The sequence below is a fragment of the Sciurus carolinensis genome, chromosome 16 (genome assembly GCF_902686445.1).
Source record: "Sciurus carolinensis chromosome 16, mSciCar1.2, whole genome shotgun sequence".
In the NCBI taxonomy this organism is placed as follows: domain Eukaryota; kingdom Metazoa; phylum Chordata; class Mammalia; order Rodentia; family Sciuridae; genus Sciurus; species Sciurus carolinensis.
This window is the reverse complement of record NC_062228.1, coordinates 1,202,369-1,219,007: the sequence shown is the minus strand read 5'-3', so window position 1 is coordinate 1,219,007 and position 16,639 is coordinate 1,202,369. Positions and strand designations below refer to the sequence as shown.

General features: G+C 66.9%; 1 protein-coding gene across 1 annotated transcript; it reads left to right on the top strand.

Moving 5' to 3' along the window:
- The first annotated feature begins 322 nt into the window (after window positions 1-322).
- Znf469 (zinc finger protein 469) lies at window positions 323-14,659 on the top strand. Its single transcript, XM_047529894.1, has 2 exons — window positions 323-350; window positions 2,330-14,659. Exon 2 carries the CDS (start codon window positions 2,457-2,459, stop codon window positions 13,659-13,661), a length of 11,205 nt encoding a protein of 3,734 aa, XP_047385850.1. The 5' UTR covers window positions 323-350; window positions 2,330-2,456; the 3' UTR covers window positions 13,662-14,659.
- The last annotated feature ends 1,980 nt before the right edge of the window (window positions 14,660-16,639 follow it).

The window sequence follows — 16,639 nt, the reverse complement described above, 5'->3', positions numbered from 1 at the left end:
TCTGCAGGGAGGAGGACAGCGCCTTCCCACCCCCACCTTCCAGTTGCGCCAGCGCATGACCTACACCCAAGTGAGTGCAGAGAAACGACGTGACCCCCCTGACCCCAGCCTGCGGGCCCAGCGGTCGGATCCGCCTCTGGTCTCATGGGCTCCGCACCCACTTCCCCTGGGCAAGCTTCTGCCCCTGGGTGGCAGTGGGCAAGGGGGCTGTGCTGCCTGCTGCCCGGGGCTCTGGGCACAGAGCCCTGCTCCACAGTAGCACCAATACCCCTTCCTTTCTTTGCAGCCAAGAAAGGCCCATTCCTCAGGAAGCCGTGCGTCGACCACGCCGAGGGGCCCCAGCTCCCCAGGTACGTAGAAGTCACCAGCTGCCTGGAGGCTGGCAGCTGCCACTGTCCGGAGATGCCTTTGTCCCCCAGGACTCCCACGCCTGGCCTCTGCCTTCCCACACAGGACATTAGACGGAGCTGCCAGCTGGCTCCCCAGGAGCCCATCTCCCCAGAGCCAGGCATCAGGGCTGGCACAGGCCGGCAACCCAGCCCTGAGCTGGGCAGGTGGCCACATGGCACTGTGATCTGGTGGTCCTTGTGTAGCAGCCAAGATCTGAGGCCTCCCTAGCCTGGTGGCCCTCCCTAGGGACAAGTCCTGTGGGCACACTCCCCTCCCCTGTCCAGCTGGGGCTCTGCCTCTGGTGGTCTCCTCAGCTCCCAGCCCAAGGCTCTTCTTGACCTTCATGTCACCCATGAGACGGGGGCTTTGCCTGCAGCCTGGCCCTAGGCGGGTGTCTGGAATGGCCAAGGGGCCAGACCCACTGTGCTGGCGAGAGTCACACCTGAAAGTGCTCAGCAGCTCAGCTCTGCCCTGCTGCCTGGTCACCTGTTCACCCAACAGGCCTGACCCTCACTGAGGAGCAGACAGGGAGGGGCCCTCCCCAACTAACAGGACAGGAAGGGGCCCAGCGGTGGCCCTGGAGGAAGGGGTACCTCACCGTCCAGCATATCTCTCCTCTGGGTTCTATGGTGGTGCCCTCTGCTGAGGGGCACTGGTACAGCACCCAGGGAGGGTCGGGGACCCTCAGGCCCCAAGAAGGGCAGGCGCCCCTGCTGGGCAGGGCACTCCAGGGCAACTCTGCGTTGCTGTCCCTGGTTGGATGTGCACGTTTGGGCCTGGCCCTCGAGCAGCCCTGGGAGCGCATGTGGGGAGCAGGCTCTCTGCCTGCTGGCTGTGGTGGTGGGCGGGGTCCAGGCCCTTCTGGTGCCATTGCAGGCCTGGGGTCAGAGCCCCCTGGGCCCTTCGTCAGCTTCTCTTCTGGGGCCAATGCCTCTGGAGGTGGGGAGGAGCCCCTGCCCCAGCACCCACCCACCACGCAACCCTGGGCCCATCTACATCCAGAAGAGGGGCCTAAGGACCCATGGGACCGGAGTGGAGCCGGCCTGAGTGGGGAAGGGGCCGAGCTCCCTAGAAGCAGGCTGCATGGCCTCGGCCAGCCTTCGAAGTGGGGAGGATAAGTGATTTGTGACGGATGGCCCAGGAAGCCCTGGGACCAAGGTTTTGGGGCACACAGGTGAAGGTGGAGCTGTGGGGCAGGTAGGAGTGGGCTCAGGGAGGCAGGGGATGCACACAGGCCCCTGGGGCCTCGGCAGGCAGAAACTGGGCTTAGGCAGGGGCTTCCCCAGAGCCTGGGCTAGGGTCAAGGAGCTCCGAAAGGGGTCGGCTCCTTCTTGAGGCAGAGACTCCGGAACGGGGGCTGCAGGCCTCCTGCACAGCCCCCAGGGCAGGGGCTCCAGCCGAGCACAGGTGTGGCCAGCAGCAGAGGTCCTCCACAGTCCCAGCAGTCGGGCATAGCCTCCAAGAGGTCCACACTGCCCCCGTGTCCTGCGGCTGGGGAGTGGGGCACCCGCCCACCTGCATCTGTGCCTGGTGGGCCACGCTGGGCCTTCCCCTCCCGACCTGGCAGGTGCCTGGCAGGGCGTGGGAGGAGCCTAGTGGTCTTCCCAGAACCTCTGACCCCAGGCAGGCCCTCGGCCCTCCCCTGTCCCCCTCCTTCCCATTTTTGTCCCCTGCTTTCCTCCCCACTTCCCATCCATCTCTCGCCCACCACCCTCCAGAGTCCCTGGCTCAGGCTGGCATGAAACCCTCTCCTTGGCTCCCCCAGGCACTGAGCTGCACAGCCCCTTCCCTTAGAGCAGGACGTCTGTGATGGCCACACCTGCAGCTCCTGCTTCTGGCCTGGCCACAGCCTCCTGGGAGGCCCAGCATGGCCTCCCTGCCAGGCTGGGGCCGTCCCAGCCCCCACGAGCCCCCGTTCACTTCTGCCCTTTCCTTGCAGGCTCCGCTCAGGACCATGAGAGCAGGCTTCCCTGGGGACCCCCAAGGGGTGAGGATGGCCACCCAGCCCACTCCCTGTGGCCCCACTCGGACCACTGTATCCTCCTAGCGCCCAGGACGGCGGGGCCATGCCAGGGGAGCGGCCCCGAAGAGCACCGCCCCCAACCATGACCGGAGACCTGCAGCCCTGCCAAGCTGCCGGTGGCCTGGGGCGTCCCCTCCAGCCCCCCATCGAAGACCACTCCCCAGGCAGCAGGACCACCCAAGGTTCAAGGGAAGCAGCCGGTAGGGCCCAGGCCCGGGAGCCTCCCGAGGCCCAGCCAAGGCAAGCCAGGGAGGTTGAGGCCACGGCCCTGCTCCTGAGTACCCAGGCCCCGCCCAGGAGGAGTGGTTCCCAGGCTCCCGAGTGGGCAGTGGGCGGGGCAGGCCGCAGTCCCACACGGCTCTGCAGTCTAAGCATCACCCGCTCAAGGGCCAAACGCACCCTAGATGCAACCCCTGAGGGCTCCCCGTGTGAGGCCACTCAGGACCCAGAAGCAGAAGGCCCCAGGGGCCCACAGACTGGAGCCCACCCCAGGCCCAGCCTCCTGGAGGCCAAGGCCCTGCCTGCCCCCAAAGGGCGCAACTCCCAAAGGTGCTTCCCGGAGGCCCCCTCCAGCCTTACCTCCACCGACTATACCTCACCCAAGGCCACCCCAGGGCCCCTGCCTCTGAGGGTCCCCCAGAGCAGCAGGGCCAGCCCCCGTGGGCCAGCCTCCTACCCTGAGTTCCAGGCCAGGGGGGACAACGCCTGGCCTCCAGCTGCTGCAAACGACTTCCCAGGTGCTGATTTTGGGGTCCCTCCCCCAGAGCCAGAGCCCTTTTCTGAAGGTAGCAGGCCCAGCAGCCCCCAGAGGGGCTCCTTTCAGTTCCCCTTCCCAGCCCAGGGTCCACCCAAGTCCTTCCCTGCAGACACGGCCGGGCAGGACTACGCTGGCAGGGGGCTGGTGCTTGCCTTCCACCAGCCCACAGGCACCTGGCAGGAGGCTGGCGTGGGCATAGGTGCCGCCTACCCGCTGCCTGCCGGGCCTGCCGCCCCCACCCTCCCCTGCTACCCCAGCCAGCCGGGCGGCCTCGACGACCCCAGAGACCCTGGCGGTGCCCTCTCCCCAACTGGTGCTGCTCACCTGGCCCCAAGCCCCCTCCCTGACAGTTTGCACAAGAGCCTGACCACAGTCCTTCCTGACGGAGCCGCCTCAGCCCATGATGGCATGGGGAGCCCCAGAGGGCCCCCAAACCCTCTGTCCCAAAGGCACTTTCCAGGGCAAGCATATGGAGCCAACGGGGTGGGCGCCAGCCCAGAGCCTGTGGACACTGAGCTGACCGCCCCGGGGCCTCCGCCCACCCGACTGCCCCAACTGTGGGACCCCACAGCAGCCGCTTACCCAACAGCTGCCGTGGGCCCCCCAGACACCACCGGGACAGCATTCCTCAAAGGCCAGCCTGGCCCAGGCCAGGGGCTCTGCCTCCCCCAGAGCTCCCCAGTGCCCTGGCCCCAAGCGCTCCCAACCCCTGGGCCAAGCCCCCACCGAATGGAGATCCTGAGCCAGCTGCCATTCCCCAGGGGCACCCCCGAGTGGCAGGGAGACAGCCATGGAGGCCTCAGCGCTGCCTGCCAAGCAGCTCTGCCCGCGGAGGCCCTGGGCGTGAGAGGCGGCTCTCCGGGGCTCTTCCCCTACAGTGGGCCCAGTGACCCTGGGGCCCAGCCCCTGTTCTTTGGGGGAGCCCAGCCCCAGGCATCGCCCCGAGGGGCCCCTGGCCTGCCTCCCCCCAGGGTGGTGGGCGCCTCCCCCAGCGAGTCCCCGCTGCCCTCGCCTGCCACCACCACTGCGGGCAGCAGCTCCTGCTCCTCCCTGTCTCCTCTCTCCAGCAGCCCCGCCAACCCCAGCCCTGAGGACGGCCAGCTACCCGGCCCCCTGGGGCCCTCTGCCTTCTTCCACCCGGCCCCCCGCCCCCAGGAGACGGGCAGCGCCTTCCCGTCCCCAGAGCCCCCCCACGCCCTCCCCACCCACTACCAGCTGGAGCCGGCCAAGGCCTTCGCCTTCCCCACAGACGGGCGGGGGGCCGAGGGCCCCAGGGCAGGAGAGGAGCTGCTGCAGGGCTTCCCCCGAGAGCCGCCCCCCTACCCCAGCCACCACTTCTCCCTGAGTAGTGCCAGCCTGGACCAGCTGGACGTGCTGCTGACCTGCAGGCAGTGTGACCGCAACTATGGCAGCCTGGCAGCTTTCCTGGCCCACCGGCACTTCTGCAGGCCGGCCCGGGCAGGAGACGGCCCCCAGCAGCCCCCAGGGCCCCCTGCACCCACCACCGCCCCCAAGGCCCCCACCCACGCGCACACAGGCCCCCTCAGCCACAGTCAGACTGTCCCCTTCCTGCTAGCCAGGGACGATCCCCTGAGGACCAGCTACCTGCCCAGCCTGGCCAACCCCTTCCCACTCCCTGCCTCAGACCTGGACATGGAGGACGAGGCCAAACTGGACAGCCTCATCACCGAGGCGCTGAACGGCATGGAAGACCAGTCGGACAACCCTGAGATAGACAGCAGCTTCATCGACGTCTTCGCTGACGAAGAGCCTTCTGGCCCCAGAGGACCTGGAGCTGGGCTGCCCACCCACAACCGGCCAGGGGTGGCTCCAGAGCACAGTGCCCAGGACCTGCTCCCAGCCCCTTGCCCTGCGGATGGAAGCTGCCCCCCTGGAAATCGGCCCAAAACCCATTCCCTGGGCCTGGCACCTGTGAAGGCAGATGCCGCCAGCCCGGTCAGACGGCGAAGAGGGAAGCAGTTCAAGCTGCTTCGCATAGAACTGGAGGCAGACAGTGGCCCCAAGGGGCCCTGCCTGAGGCCCAGGAAGAGGGGCTGTGGCACGGATCGGCCCCCGCCCTGCCCCCGGGGCCTCAGAACTCAGGCCCAGGGCCACACAGCTCCAGACGGCCAGGCCCGGAGAGCCAGCTCCCTCGCCACGGAGACCAGGAGCTCCAGGCGCCTGCGACTGCCCCCTAAAAAGGACCCCAGGAAGAGGAGGGTGCGGGGTGGTGCTTGGAGCAAGGAGCTCATCCACAAGATCGTGCGGCAGAAGAACAAGCTCCACAGGCGCCAGGCCCAGCACGGCCTCTGTCCACGGGGGCCCCCGCTGCCCCCGCTACCCCCGAGGGCCCTGCCCAGCACCCGGGGTGGCAGGCTCACCGAGTGCACCTCCGAATCCGAGGAGGAGTATCCCCGGACACGGGGCCCTGGCTCCCGGGGCCCTTCCCACCATGGCCATCAACGGTGGCACCAATGCAGGAAAAGGGAGGACCACTCACCCCAGGGCCCCAGGAAAGGCCTGAGGCACGAAGCCAGCGAGGACAGGGGCTCCCTGGCCCCCATGGGGCCATGCAGCCCACCAGGAGGTGCGGCTGCTGGAGGGACCACTGTGGGGCTGCGTCGCCAGCATGCTGACGGCCCCACGGCGTCCCCTAAGCATCCCCCACAGGTTCCTGCCAACAGCAAGAGCCCGGAGGAGAGCCACCCACCCTTGGACTTCCCCCAGAAGGCCCAGGAGCCTGCAAAAGCCGAAGAATCAGCCTCCAAGCTCAGAGAGGGGTCCGTTTCTGCAGCCGTCTCTGTGGGAGAAAGCGCCAGGCCCCCAGCCCCAGAACCAACACAGCGCAGCAGACGCAACACCGACAGACCCCAGCCACCGGGAGGCCGAGCCCCCATGCTGGCCGGCCAGAGCACGCCAGCCCCAGGCCCCAGAGAGGACTGTCCTGCTGACCAGCCAGGAGAAGCTCTGAGGCCCGGTGCCACCTACCCTGAGCCCCGCATCCTGCTTGCTAAGAACGCTGAGGTAGGCTGTGACCCTGCTCACTCTGACAGAGACCCCGAGGGGGTCCCCCCTGCCAGCAGCAGTGCACCCAGCGAATTACTCCTCGGACCTAGAGACCTCGAGGGCTGTTACCCCGGAAGCCTGTGCTCTGAGCCCTCAGCTCCCCATGTGCAGAGGGCCAGTGGCTCCTGCCTCCTCCAGGACAGCATGGACGCCCTTGAGCCCAAACCATTGAAGCATTCACCTGACGCTGCTGACGCAGACCTGGGGAATGTCCCGTCACCACTGACCTTGGAGTCCACATCCCTCTTTGCAGGGCTGCGTGAGGACGGATTCGACCGGTCACTCTGCCATGGCCAGTCCACAGATGTGGACACCCACACGCCCCTGGCACAGGCCAACTCTCCCCCAGAGAAACCTCTGATAGACCCACTGTACTCCTCCTTCTTACTGTTGGCAGAAGAGTCACCAGTGCTGCCCAGCCAGTTTCCTGACCCCTCAGGGGGAAAGTCCTTGGGTAAGAAGTGTCCCCACGAGTCGCTGGCACCGCCCAGCCCGCCCCACGTGCCTGGGAAGGGAAGTGAATGTAGCCTCAGCAGCCTGTCGGAGGATGAACTGGAAATCAAGAGACTGGTCACCGAGTTGGAAAGCCAGCTGCAGAGGAAGGAGGGCACAGAGAGAGCCCCAGGGGAGCCCGGCGCAGTGGCCCCTGCGGGCAGCGTGGGCCCCACCCCAGGCCCAGAACCAGCCTCACCCCCCCGGGACACAGTCTCAACAGCTGACCTCACACGTCTTGGGGAATCTAATAGACGTGAAGAAGGTATGGAGACGGCTGTAGCCAGCACGGAAGGGGCTTTGGGGAGCGTCCAGGGAGAGTGGCCTTGCCCAGCCCTTTGCCGCCCAGGAAAAGCAGTGTCTCCCCCAAGCACCCACAAAGAGCCTGATTCTGGGGCTCCTCTCAGCCCCCCAGGAAGCAGCATCAGTTTCCAGGCAGAAAAGGCCAGAGTCTCAGAGACAGAAGACGGCAGAGACCCCAGCGGGCAGCTCCTGCGTGTGGCCCAACACTCAGCCAAGTGCAGCCCAAAGCAGGAACTTCTATTTCTTAAAAATAATGAGACGGTCAGGACACAGGGGACAGAGGACACCCCTCGGTGGCTTCCTTGTGGACAGAGCAGAGAGTGTTCCCCAGAACCCCCTAAGGCAGAGGGGTGCTGCCGAGGTTCTCCTGCGTGGGGCGCACGGGGCAACCCCAACCCCATTGCCCGTCTGGCTTCTGACCTGGCAATTCGAGGGGATGGAGGTCTGCCTCCAGGTGCCCGTCACAGTGTCACCTCCGAGGGACACTCTGAGGGCAGAGCAGGAGGGTCTGAGGAGGCTGGGTTCCTCCCCTTGACAGCGGGGCCTGGCTTCGAGGGCAAGGGGGCCGCCCCAGCAGGGGTCTCTCGGCCGGCGGCACTCCTGGGTGGGGAGCCTCGGGACCCCCCCACGCCAAGCCCTGCGTGGGCACCTGAGGCCAGCCCCAGCAGGAGGCCGCAGGCCCTGGCCTCCCTCTGCTCCCAGCCACTCCAGGTCCTGGGGCCCAGCTTGCAGGGCTCGGCGGGGGCACTGCTTGCTGCTGCCTGCGGCTCTCCACACAGGGGCCCCCCAGGCCCCGGAGGGCACAGTGCGGAAAGCGGCCCCCCAGAGTGCAAGCAGGTAACATCTGTCCCTGCAGCCACTGGACCACAGTTGGGGCCCGAGGCAGATGGACAACTGGGCTTGTCTGGCCAAGCCAAGGAGCCCGAGGACTGTGGTGAGGCCCGCCGGCTTCAGTCGGCTAACTGGAGGAACCCAGCAGACCCAGATAAGCTGGCCAGGCTCAGTGCCCATCCTGGAAAGTCCCTGGCCAGGCCAGCTGGGGGCTCCCCTGAGCTCCTGGGGAGCCAGGCCACCGTGGGCCTTTGGGAGCAGACACAGCCCACTCCAGGCCCTGCCCCCTCTGGTGGGGCTCTCTCACTGCCAGCCCCGATGGTGGCCCTCACCCAAAAGGCGCCTGAGGACAGAGCTCCCGAGGTGTCCAGCCCAGGCCTTGGCCCGCAGCCGCTGTTCAGCAGGGAGAGGCCTGCACCCCACTCCGGGAGCCTGGACACCCGTGACCCCACCTCCACCGTCAGGACCACCCCGACTCCCTGCAGCCTCGAGCACCTGGCCGGGGCCCAAGCCCAGCCGCAGGGGCTGCTCCCAGCATCTGCCTCCTGTGTCCAGGGTCTGCCATCCCACTCTGCTCGGGGCCAGGGGGAAGGGCCCAGCTGTGTGCAAGCCCCCACAGGTGCCGGAACCAGGGGGGACCTGGCAGCTCTTCCATTTTTGACAACAAGCCACGGTGGCCCCCAGGAGATTCCACCGGGCTGCCCTCTTCTGAGGGTCAGCAGCCCCCAAGACCCTCCCCACTTCCAGCCTGGCCTCGGTGCTGCCTCAACCCACACCTACAAGTGCTATGGCCCCAAAGACAGCACACTGAGAACTCTAGAGGATCCCAGGAGAGAGGGGCTGGGAAGGCCTCCTGCTTGTCACACCCTCCCTCCTCCAGGGGGGGCCATCTCCCCAAGGGTGGTCACCCAGGCTGCTGGCCCCTCCAGCATTCCTGCCGAAGATGGCACAGAGGTAGTCAGAGGGCTTCTGCTCAGGGGGGCCACCTACCCTGACCCTTCCAGTGTGTCCGAAGGTCCCTCCTCAGAGCCCCCCAGCAACACCCCTCTCCTTGGCCATGGGGAAGGGGAGAGCACCTCAGCTGTGCCCACCGACACCACCTCACCAGGGGCCACAGGGCCAGACCTCCACGCCTGCCTAGGAGGTGAGACGGGGGCTGGCAAAGAGGGAGAGGGGGACCCAGGGACACTGGGGGCCAGGCACCCTGGCACGAGAAAAGTTCCTAGAGGTGGCACCAGTGGCCCGGTCACCACCCCGCCTCCCTCGGGACTCGGCGAGGCCCAGGACAGCACTTCAAGCAGCACAGCCCGCGACCTCAGGTCCGATTCCCCTCAGAACCAAACCAGTGTCCTCTGCCAGACACCCCAGAAGGACCCCAAGCAGAGACCCCGTGGCTTTAAAAAGAAGCCAGAGCCCACAGCCACAGGCCACCAGAAGAGCCCGCCCCCAGCCAGGCCTGGGCCACCTGTGACCTGTGAGATCTGCTCTGCCCACTTCCGCTCCAGGCCTGGCCTGAACAGGCACAAAGCCAGGAAGCACCAGCCGGGCCAAACCGCCGCCTCCCAGCGCCGCCCCCCGGTCACGCCCGCTCGCCACGCTGCAGAACCCACTGCCCACGCCGGCAGGGGCCCTAGGAAGAGGAGCCACAGGGGGCCTGGGGGTGACAGACCGAGTGTCCCGCTAAGGAGCCCCGGCCACACCCCCGGGCCGTCTCCTGTGCAGGGCTCCACGGTGCCTGAGGACACCCTGGGTCCTGAGACCCTGGAGGAGGCGAGGAGCCCTGGGGAGCCCAGGACATCAGGCTGCCCCCTCAACCAAGGCCTGGTGCCGCAGGGGCACAGCACCAGGGCTTCAGCCCCCAAACCCAGAAGACCTGACCCGCCAGAGGTGGGCCAGCCCCCTCCCACGCAGACAGAGAACAGAGACAGCTGGAGGCAAACTGCAGAGTGCACAGGCTCCCCGGGCAGCCCAGAGGGGAAGCTGAGTGAGGACGTGGGGAAACCACGGGCCTGGGAGGACAGCTCTGCCCCAGCCTCTGCTGACCCGGGTCTAGCGGGACGCGGCTCCAGCCCACCGGTGGCCAACCCCCTGGCCCCTCTGAGCGGCTGCCTTTTGCCAGAGGGAGAGCGAGAGGCCAGTGTGGGGCAGATGCCTGGCTCAGCCACTCTGGGGCCGGAGGTGCTGAAGGACACGGCAGACACAGGCCTGGGGGTTCTGTGTGCAGAGGTGGCTCCAAAGTCACCCAGAAACCAGAGGCTCCATCGGGGGAGGGCGCAGGGGCCGACGGACGGGGTGTTGCCTGGGGAGCTGCCAGTGGGGCGGAAGGGAGCCTCGGCCAGGTGGTCCCGGGGACGGAGAGAACCCGGGGCAGCAGGCCTGTGCAGAGAGGCTGCACGGGCTGCTGGGAGCCGGCCTGCAGAGGACAGCAGAGGGGCCCCGGGCAGTTCAGGCAAGGGCACCACGGAGGGGCCACTGGATGCTCCGGAGGCCTCCGATTCTGTAGGGAGCAATTCCATCAGCGGCCGCCCTCGGGGCCTCCCAGGAGCCCGGGGTGAGGGGCAGGGGCCGCAGGGCACTGCTCCTGAAGCCCATGGCCCAGGACCTGGGGACCCTCCAAGCTTGCTTGATGACGAGGTGTACTTTTCCGAGCTCTTCCCTTTGGATGGCCGCTTCACTCGAAAGAAGAATCCCCGAGTCTATGGGAAGCGCTGCAAGAGGCCAAAGCGCCCGCCACCAACCGAGCCCCTCGGTGAGGGACGTAGCCTGCTGTGCCCCACCCACCTGCCCACAGACCTCAGCGACACGGGCTCCCTCTGCCTCTCCCTGCAGGACCCTTGGGATGATGAGGCCTTGGTGCTGCCTGAGCCCTTCCTCCTGGACGGTCTCCTGGGCGGCAAGGCACCTGGCCTTGACCCCTGGGCCCCCAGCCTCAGCCTGTGGGCCCCGGAGCCCGACAGGGAAGCTGACCCTGGGGAAGAGGCTCCCTCCTGCTGTGCGGAAGAAGCTGGGTCAGAGGCCATCCCCGAGCTGCACCTGGTCCCGGCGGCATGGCGGGGCCTGGACCTGCGGGCCCCCACCGACGAGACGGCCCTGGGAGAGGCGAGCCCAGAGCCCCCAGACCTGGAGAGAGAGCACTACGACAGCGGTCCTCCCGGGAGCGCCAGTCTCCTGCCGCTTCACACCAAAGACTTCGAGATGCTCAGCGCCAAGCTGGAGATGCAAGACCTGTGCTTCCTGGGACCCTGTGAGGACCTCGCAGGCCTCCTCAGCGCCAGTCTCTTAGACTTCAAGGCCGCAGCCAGCTCACAAGGGCCCGCGAGCGAAAGGACAGAGGGGGCAGCCGGGGCGGCACAGGCTGGAGGCCGAGAGCTGGCCCCTCGGGGCAGGAGGGCCTCCTACAAGTGCAGGGTGTGCTTCCAGCGCTTCCGCGGCCTGGGCGAGCTGGACCTGCACAGGCTGGCCCACAGCCCCTGCCCGCCGCCCACCTGCTACCTGTGTGTGGAGCGCAGGTTCTGCTCTCGGGAGCGGCTGCGGGAGCACCTGCAGCAGAGGCACCTGCAGGGCAGGGCGGGGCCCTGGGCCTGCGGCATGTGTCTGCAGGAGGTGGCCGACGTCTGGATGTTCAACCAGCACCTGCGCGAGCACGCCGCCCGCTTCGCCCGCAGGGGGCAGGCTCAGCCGTCCTCAGGGGGCCTGCCGGGCGGCCCGGAGCCGGAGAGCACCCACACACCCTCCCTGGACAGCACCCTGGCGCCGGGCAGACCCCACCGCGGCAGACACACCGTGGACAGGACGGGTGGGAGCGCCAGGGAGATGTCAGAGGGGGAAAGAGAAGCCAAGAGGGACGCCGCCAGCGATCCGGCAAAGCCCCAGGCGCAAGCCGGGTCCCTGAGCACCGACCGCACCAAGTCACGCCGTGGGCTGCCCAGCGGCTCTGCCACCGGCTCCACCAAGCTGTGCCCCAGCCTGGCCCCCGACCCTTGGCCCCAGGGCGAGCCGCTCCTGTCAGCCGGGCCCGCGCCCGCCGCCTGCAGGGACCCCTCCAGAGACTGCCACCACTGCGGGAAGCACTTCCCCAAGCCCTTCAAGCTGCAGCGCCACCTGGTGGTGCACAGCCCCAGGCGCGTCTACCTCTGTCCCCGGTGCCCGGGAGTCTACCCTGAGCCGCAGGAGCTGCGGGCACACCTGGGCGGGGCGCACGGGGTGAGGGAGGAGCGGGAGCTGCCCCACACGCCGCTGTACGCCTGTGAGCTCTGCGCCAACGTCATGCACGTCATCAGGAGGTCCTTCATCTGCAGCTCCTGCAACTACACCTTTGCCAAGAAGGAGCAGTTTGACCGACACATGGACAAGCACCTGAGGGGCGGTCAGCAGCCCTTCGCGCTCCGCAGTGTGAGACGGCCTGGGACCCCCAGGCAGAAGGCCCTGGCCCTGGAGGGCGTGCTGCCCAACAAAAGGCGAAAGCTGGCCCTGCCCAGCAGCCCCGCAACACCCGGCGTGGCCGCAGCCGGGCCTCTGCCCCTGGGCAGCCCCACCCTGAGCAAGGGCTCCCCTCCTGGCCTGCCCCATCTCTGCCCGGAGGCGGCTCCCAGCACCTCTGAGGGGTGGGCCGACCCAGCCAGCCCCCCAGTCGGGCAGGACGAGCTGCCACCACGCAGTCAGGAGCTTCCACCCCCAGCTCTATCACCTCTTCCCACTGCCTCAGCTAGTGGCAAAGGTGACCAGAGACTGGACCCCACCCTAGAGAGGCCCGAGGATGAGGCTCAGCCCAGCAAGCAGCAGGCTCCCCCGGAGGAAAAGAGGGCTCCTCCCCCGTTCTCAGGAAGACACAGGAGCCTGGGGGCCCGCAGTATGCGTGCCTCTGATTGTTCCCCCGGAGACCCCTCCCAGCTCCAGAAAGAGAGGCCCGTGTCCACACCCCACATGGCACCTGAGAGGGATACAAGGGGTCCTTCCCTTAAGGGTGGCGCCACCAAGCCATTGAAACACAGAACGGCAGCGTCCACTCCCAGCAAGGCGCCCAAGCTCCCTGTGCAACCAAGGAAGCCTGTGGGGGTGGAGAGCCCGGCCCCCAGAGAGCTGACCCAAAGCACCGAGGACAGGGCGAAGCCCACCTCCCCCAAAGCCAAGCCGAGAACCAGCTCCCAGGGCAGCAGGGGCCCAGGCCCAGGGGGTGGCAGCCAGCCCCAACCAGCCAGTGGGCGGCTCCAAAGCGAGACAGCCACCACCCCAGCAGGACCCATACACCCTGGCCCAAACCCCACTTCAGACAAGCCCCCATCTCGAACCCAAGCCAGGGGCTGCACCAAGGGACCAAGAGAGGCTGGAGACCAGGGGTCCCGGGGTCTCCCAGGTCCCAGGGAGATGGATGAGAACAGGGAAAAGAGGAGGCGGGGCCAGGCCACGGAACTGACCCCGCATGAAGTTGTGGGGAACTTGGGCAGAGCCCCTCCAGCCCCCAACAAGCCCCTGCGGACCCCCAGAAAGCAGGCTACACCCAGCCGCGTGCTTCCCGCCAAGCCCAGACCCAGTAGCCAGGATGGTAAGATGAGGTCACAGCCCTCAGAGCAGCCAGAGGGGCACAGCCGTGCCCACAGGAGGGGGGCACTGGGCAGGTATAGCCCCCAGGCCAGACCCCTGCTCAAGTCCCCCAAGAGGGGCAGGGCTGTCGATGGTGCAGAAGCCACTGAGCTCCGGGACCACCGGACCGCAGAGTCCCAAAGCAACCTCCTCAGCCAGCTCTTTGGCCAGAGACTGACCAGTTTCAAGATTCCTTTAAAGAAGTGCACTTCGGAGTAACCGGAGGCTCCGGCGTGGCTTGCTCTGCGGCCACCCTTCTTCAGTATGACTGACTTTCCCCCGATCATCGCTAGGAGCCGAGGGTAGTGCTCCAGGCAGGGCGGCGGGACAGCAGCCCCTCGCTCGCCGGAAGGCCGCAGGTGAGGGGCGGGCAGCTGCGGCTCCTCGGTACCCAGCACTTGAAGGCAGAGCAGTCCATGCTCCTCCCCAGCCCCGTGCCCTCTTGGCAAGGCGCCACCTGCTGTGGAATGTGCTGGAAGATTTGCACAGGGACCCTGTCACCTAGGGGAAGTAAGTGGAGGCCGGAGACCCCGAGTCTTGCTGCTGCTGCCACTGCTGAATCCCGGGGGGCGGGGCCTTCCACTTGGGCCATTTCTGAGCCACCTGGTCCCCAAAAGCACAATAGGCCTCCTCCCTCTGGTCACAGGGTCAGGCTGGCCACCGGCCACACTGTGGATGCTCCTGCTGCCCCTGGATCCTGTTCTCTGCTGTCCAGGGGCTCAGCTCTCACGTTTCTGGTGCTACTTTCAAGTTGTAATGTGAATACAGGACGCCTTGACTTTATTTGGACCAGGGGATTGGGCAGGACTCCGGGTCAGGGAGGCTGGAGAGGCCCAGCTGAGGCGGCCTCCCAGCCAAGCTCCAGCCCGAAGTCCCCACAGCGAGGGACACCCTCAGGGCCGCGGGTGGGGTGTCGTCCTGAGCACTGACCGACCCCACAGGTGCACAATCTGGGAGATCGTGGAGTCCGAGGGGCTGGCGGGTGGAGGCTCGGGCTGGTATAGGGCTCAGGCTCCAGGCTGCCTGTGAGTTCTTAGCTGGTGCAGTGTGTGTGTCATTTTGACGTTTCAAAAGAGACCAAATCAGGCCCAAACGGCCTCTCCAGAAGGTGCTGTGGGTCTTTCAGCAAGTTTTTCATGTGGATGGAGACGGTGGGGACTCTGAAGCCATACTGTAAACATCACAGCTGACTCATCTTCTCAAATATATTCCCACTATTTTCACAGAAAACCCCGGCTGCATGGTGTCTCTCCTTGCACCTCCCCACCCACGCTCCAGAGCAGAGCATCTGCTCCACTGTCACCTCCCAGGGCCACCGTGCACACATGTGCCCAGCCCGTTAGGACACATGCGGACCCAGGGGCACAGCAGGCGTAGGGCTGGGCACCAAGCTTGCACCAGGCATCGGTGGCAGGCTCAGCACGTCCGTTGAAGGGGGACGCCAGGGCCCAGGCGGTCGGGGTCTTGAGCAAGGTCACCTGGCAGAGCTAGGTCAGCAAGGGCCAGGCAGACAGCTGCCAGGCTTGATCCCTGAGCCACCCGGCTGGCAGGCCTCAGGCTCATTGACGGTGCAGGCCATGTGGAGGTGCAGTAGGAGGCAGCTGCATCCTCAGCTGGCTCCATATTCCCTGGCCCTTGAGAGAGTCCCTCGGGAGCTGAGGTGAGACAGGGGAGTATCTAGCAAGGCCCTGCTTAGCGGGTGCAGGGCGGCATGAGGGGCAGCACCCTCAGGTCCTCCCACCTGGCTGCAAACCCTGGGGCCTGTCCTTAAAGGCCCCAGTGTCCAGGGACAGGCAGCCACACCCTGATAGGCCGTCTCATCCCAAGCAAAGGAGTGAGGCTGCTCTGGAGGCCGCCACCGTCCATGCTGGGGGAAGACAGCCCACAGTTCACAGGACGTGACGCGGTCTCAGCACAGAGGCCAAGCCCCGGGCCTCCTCTCCAGGTGACCAATCTTCCCCACAGGCCTACCGTCTGCTGGATGTGGCCATGCCCCCCTTGTCCACACTGCCCCTCCACAGCAGTGCCCCTTTACCCCAGTCAGCCAGTGGTCTCCTCTACTCCCATAGCTCAGCCCCTGACCTGCAGCCTCTGCCAGGCCCTGCAGGTGGCCGACTCTACAGCGTGACCTGCCCAAGAGTGGGGTTGTGGTCACCTGTCCTGGCCCAGGCACATGCTAAGGGAGCCAGACCAAGCCCTGCCCAGGGGCTTCAAACAGATTCTGGGGCATGGAGCACACCTGGGGTGATGAGCAGCAGGCTCTGGTCTCCAGGGGTCTCAGACAGGAGGCTGGAGAGCAGGAACAGGGAGGAGGAAGAAAAGGGCCCCAATCACAGGGGCCTGCCTGAGCATTCGGGGCAGGAATGGTCAGAGGAATGACCAACCCAACTGTGTCTCAGATAGGGTCTGGTGGGCTTCGGGGTGGAGACCTGGGGTCAGCCAGGTCAGCAGTCCTGCCTGGCCCTGTTCAGCTCAGCCCATCCTGGGCGGGGACCTGGCTGGCAGTGTAGGTTGCCTGGTCCCTGGAGGAAGCTGTGCTCAGGTGTCCTGCACGGAAGGGCACTCTAGCCTGTCACACGCCCTGGAGGGGCTGACTCGAGGACCCTTCCCCAACCCTCTAGCCCCACTGGCTTGAGCGAGCCCTGCTCCAGTACACATGCCCTCCACCCCCCACCCCGGTGGCCCCCAGCCCACCCTGTGGCCAAGACCCTCCCGGGGACCTCCCTAGCCTGGCCACCAGGTGGCAGCCTCTGTCCGGCCAGGGAGCCTGGCCTCCTCCTCACACCTACTCAGCCTACAAACCACCGGCTGTGTGCAGGCCTGGGTCCCCGGCACTGGGCCCCCACATCACCAGCAGGCACGAGTGTGCTGGCACACCTGCTCCCACGCAGACCCAGGAGCGAGGACACGTGGCCAGCAGTCCTCAGCCCGGAACAGGACAGGGGTCCCCTGGCCAACGAGTGGTTCCAGGTGTATCTAAGAGGGTCCTGGGCAGGCTCCCCTGAGGGGCCCGAGTTGAGCTGGGAGCCCAGGAGCAGTGCACAGGGGCTGGGAGTCGGGGCCCACTGGGCTCCCTGCAGTGGGCAGCGGGAAGCCCCAGGCCTGGGGTCAGACAGTCAGGACTACTGTGCACACAAAGCCTCCCCACCAGGGGACCTTGTCCTCACAGGACTGCGCCCCACCATGGGAGCTGCAGG

Coding starts and splice junctions, on each gene's coding strand:
- Znf469 (XM_047529894.1), top strand. CDS start 2,457: ATGCCAGGGGAGCGGCCCCGAAGAGCACCGCCCCCAACCATGACCGGA.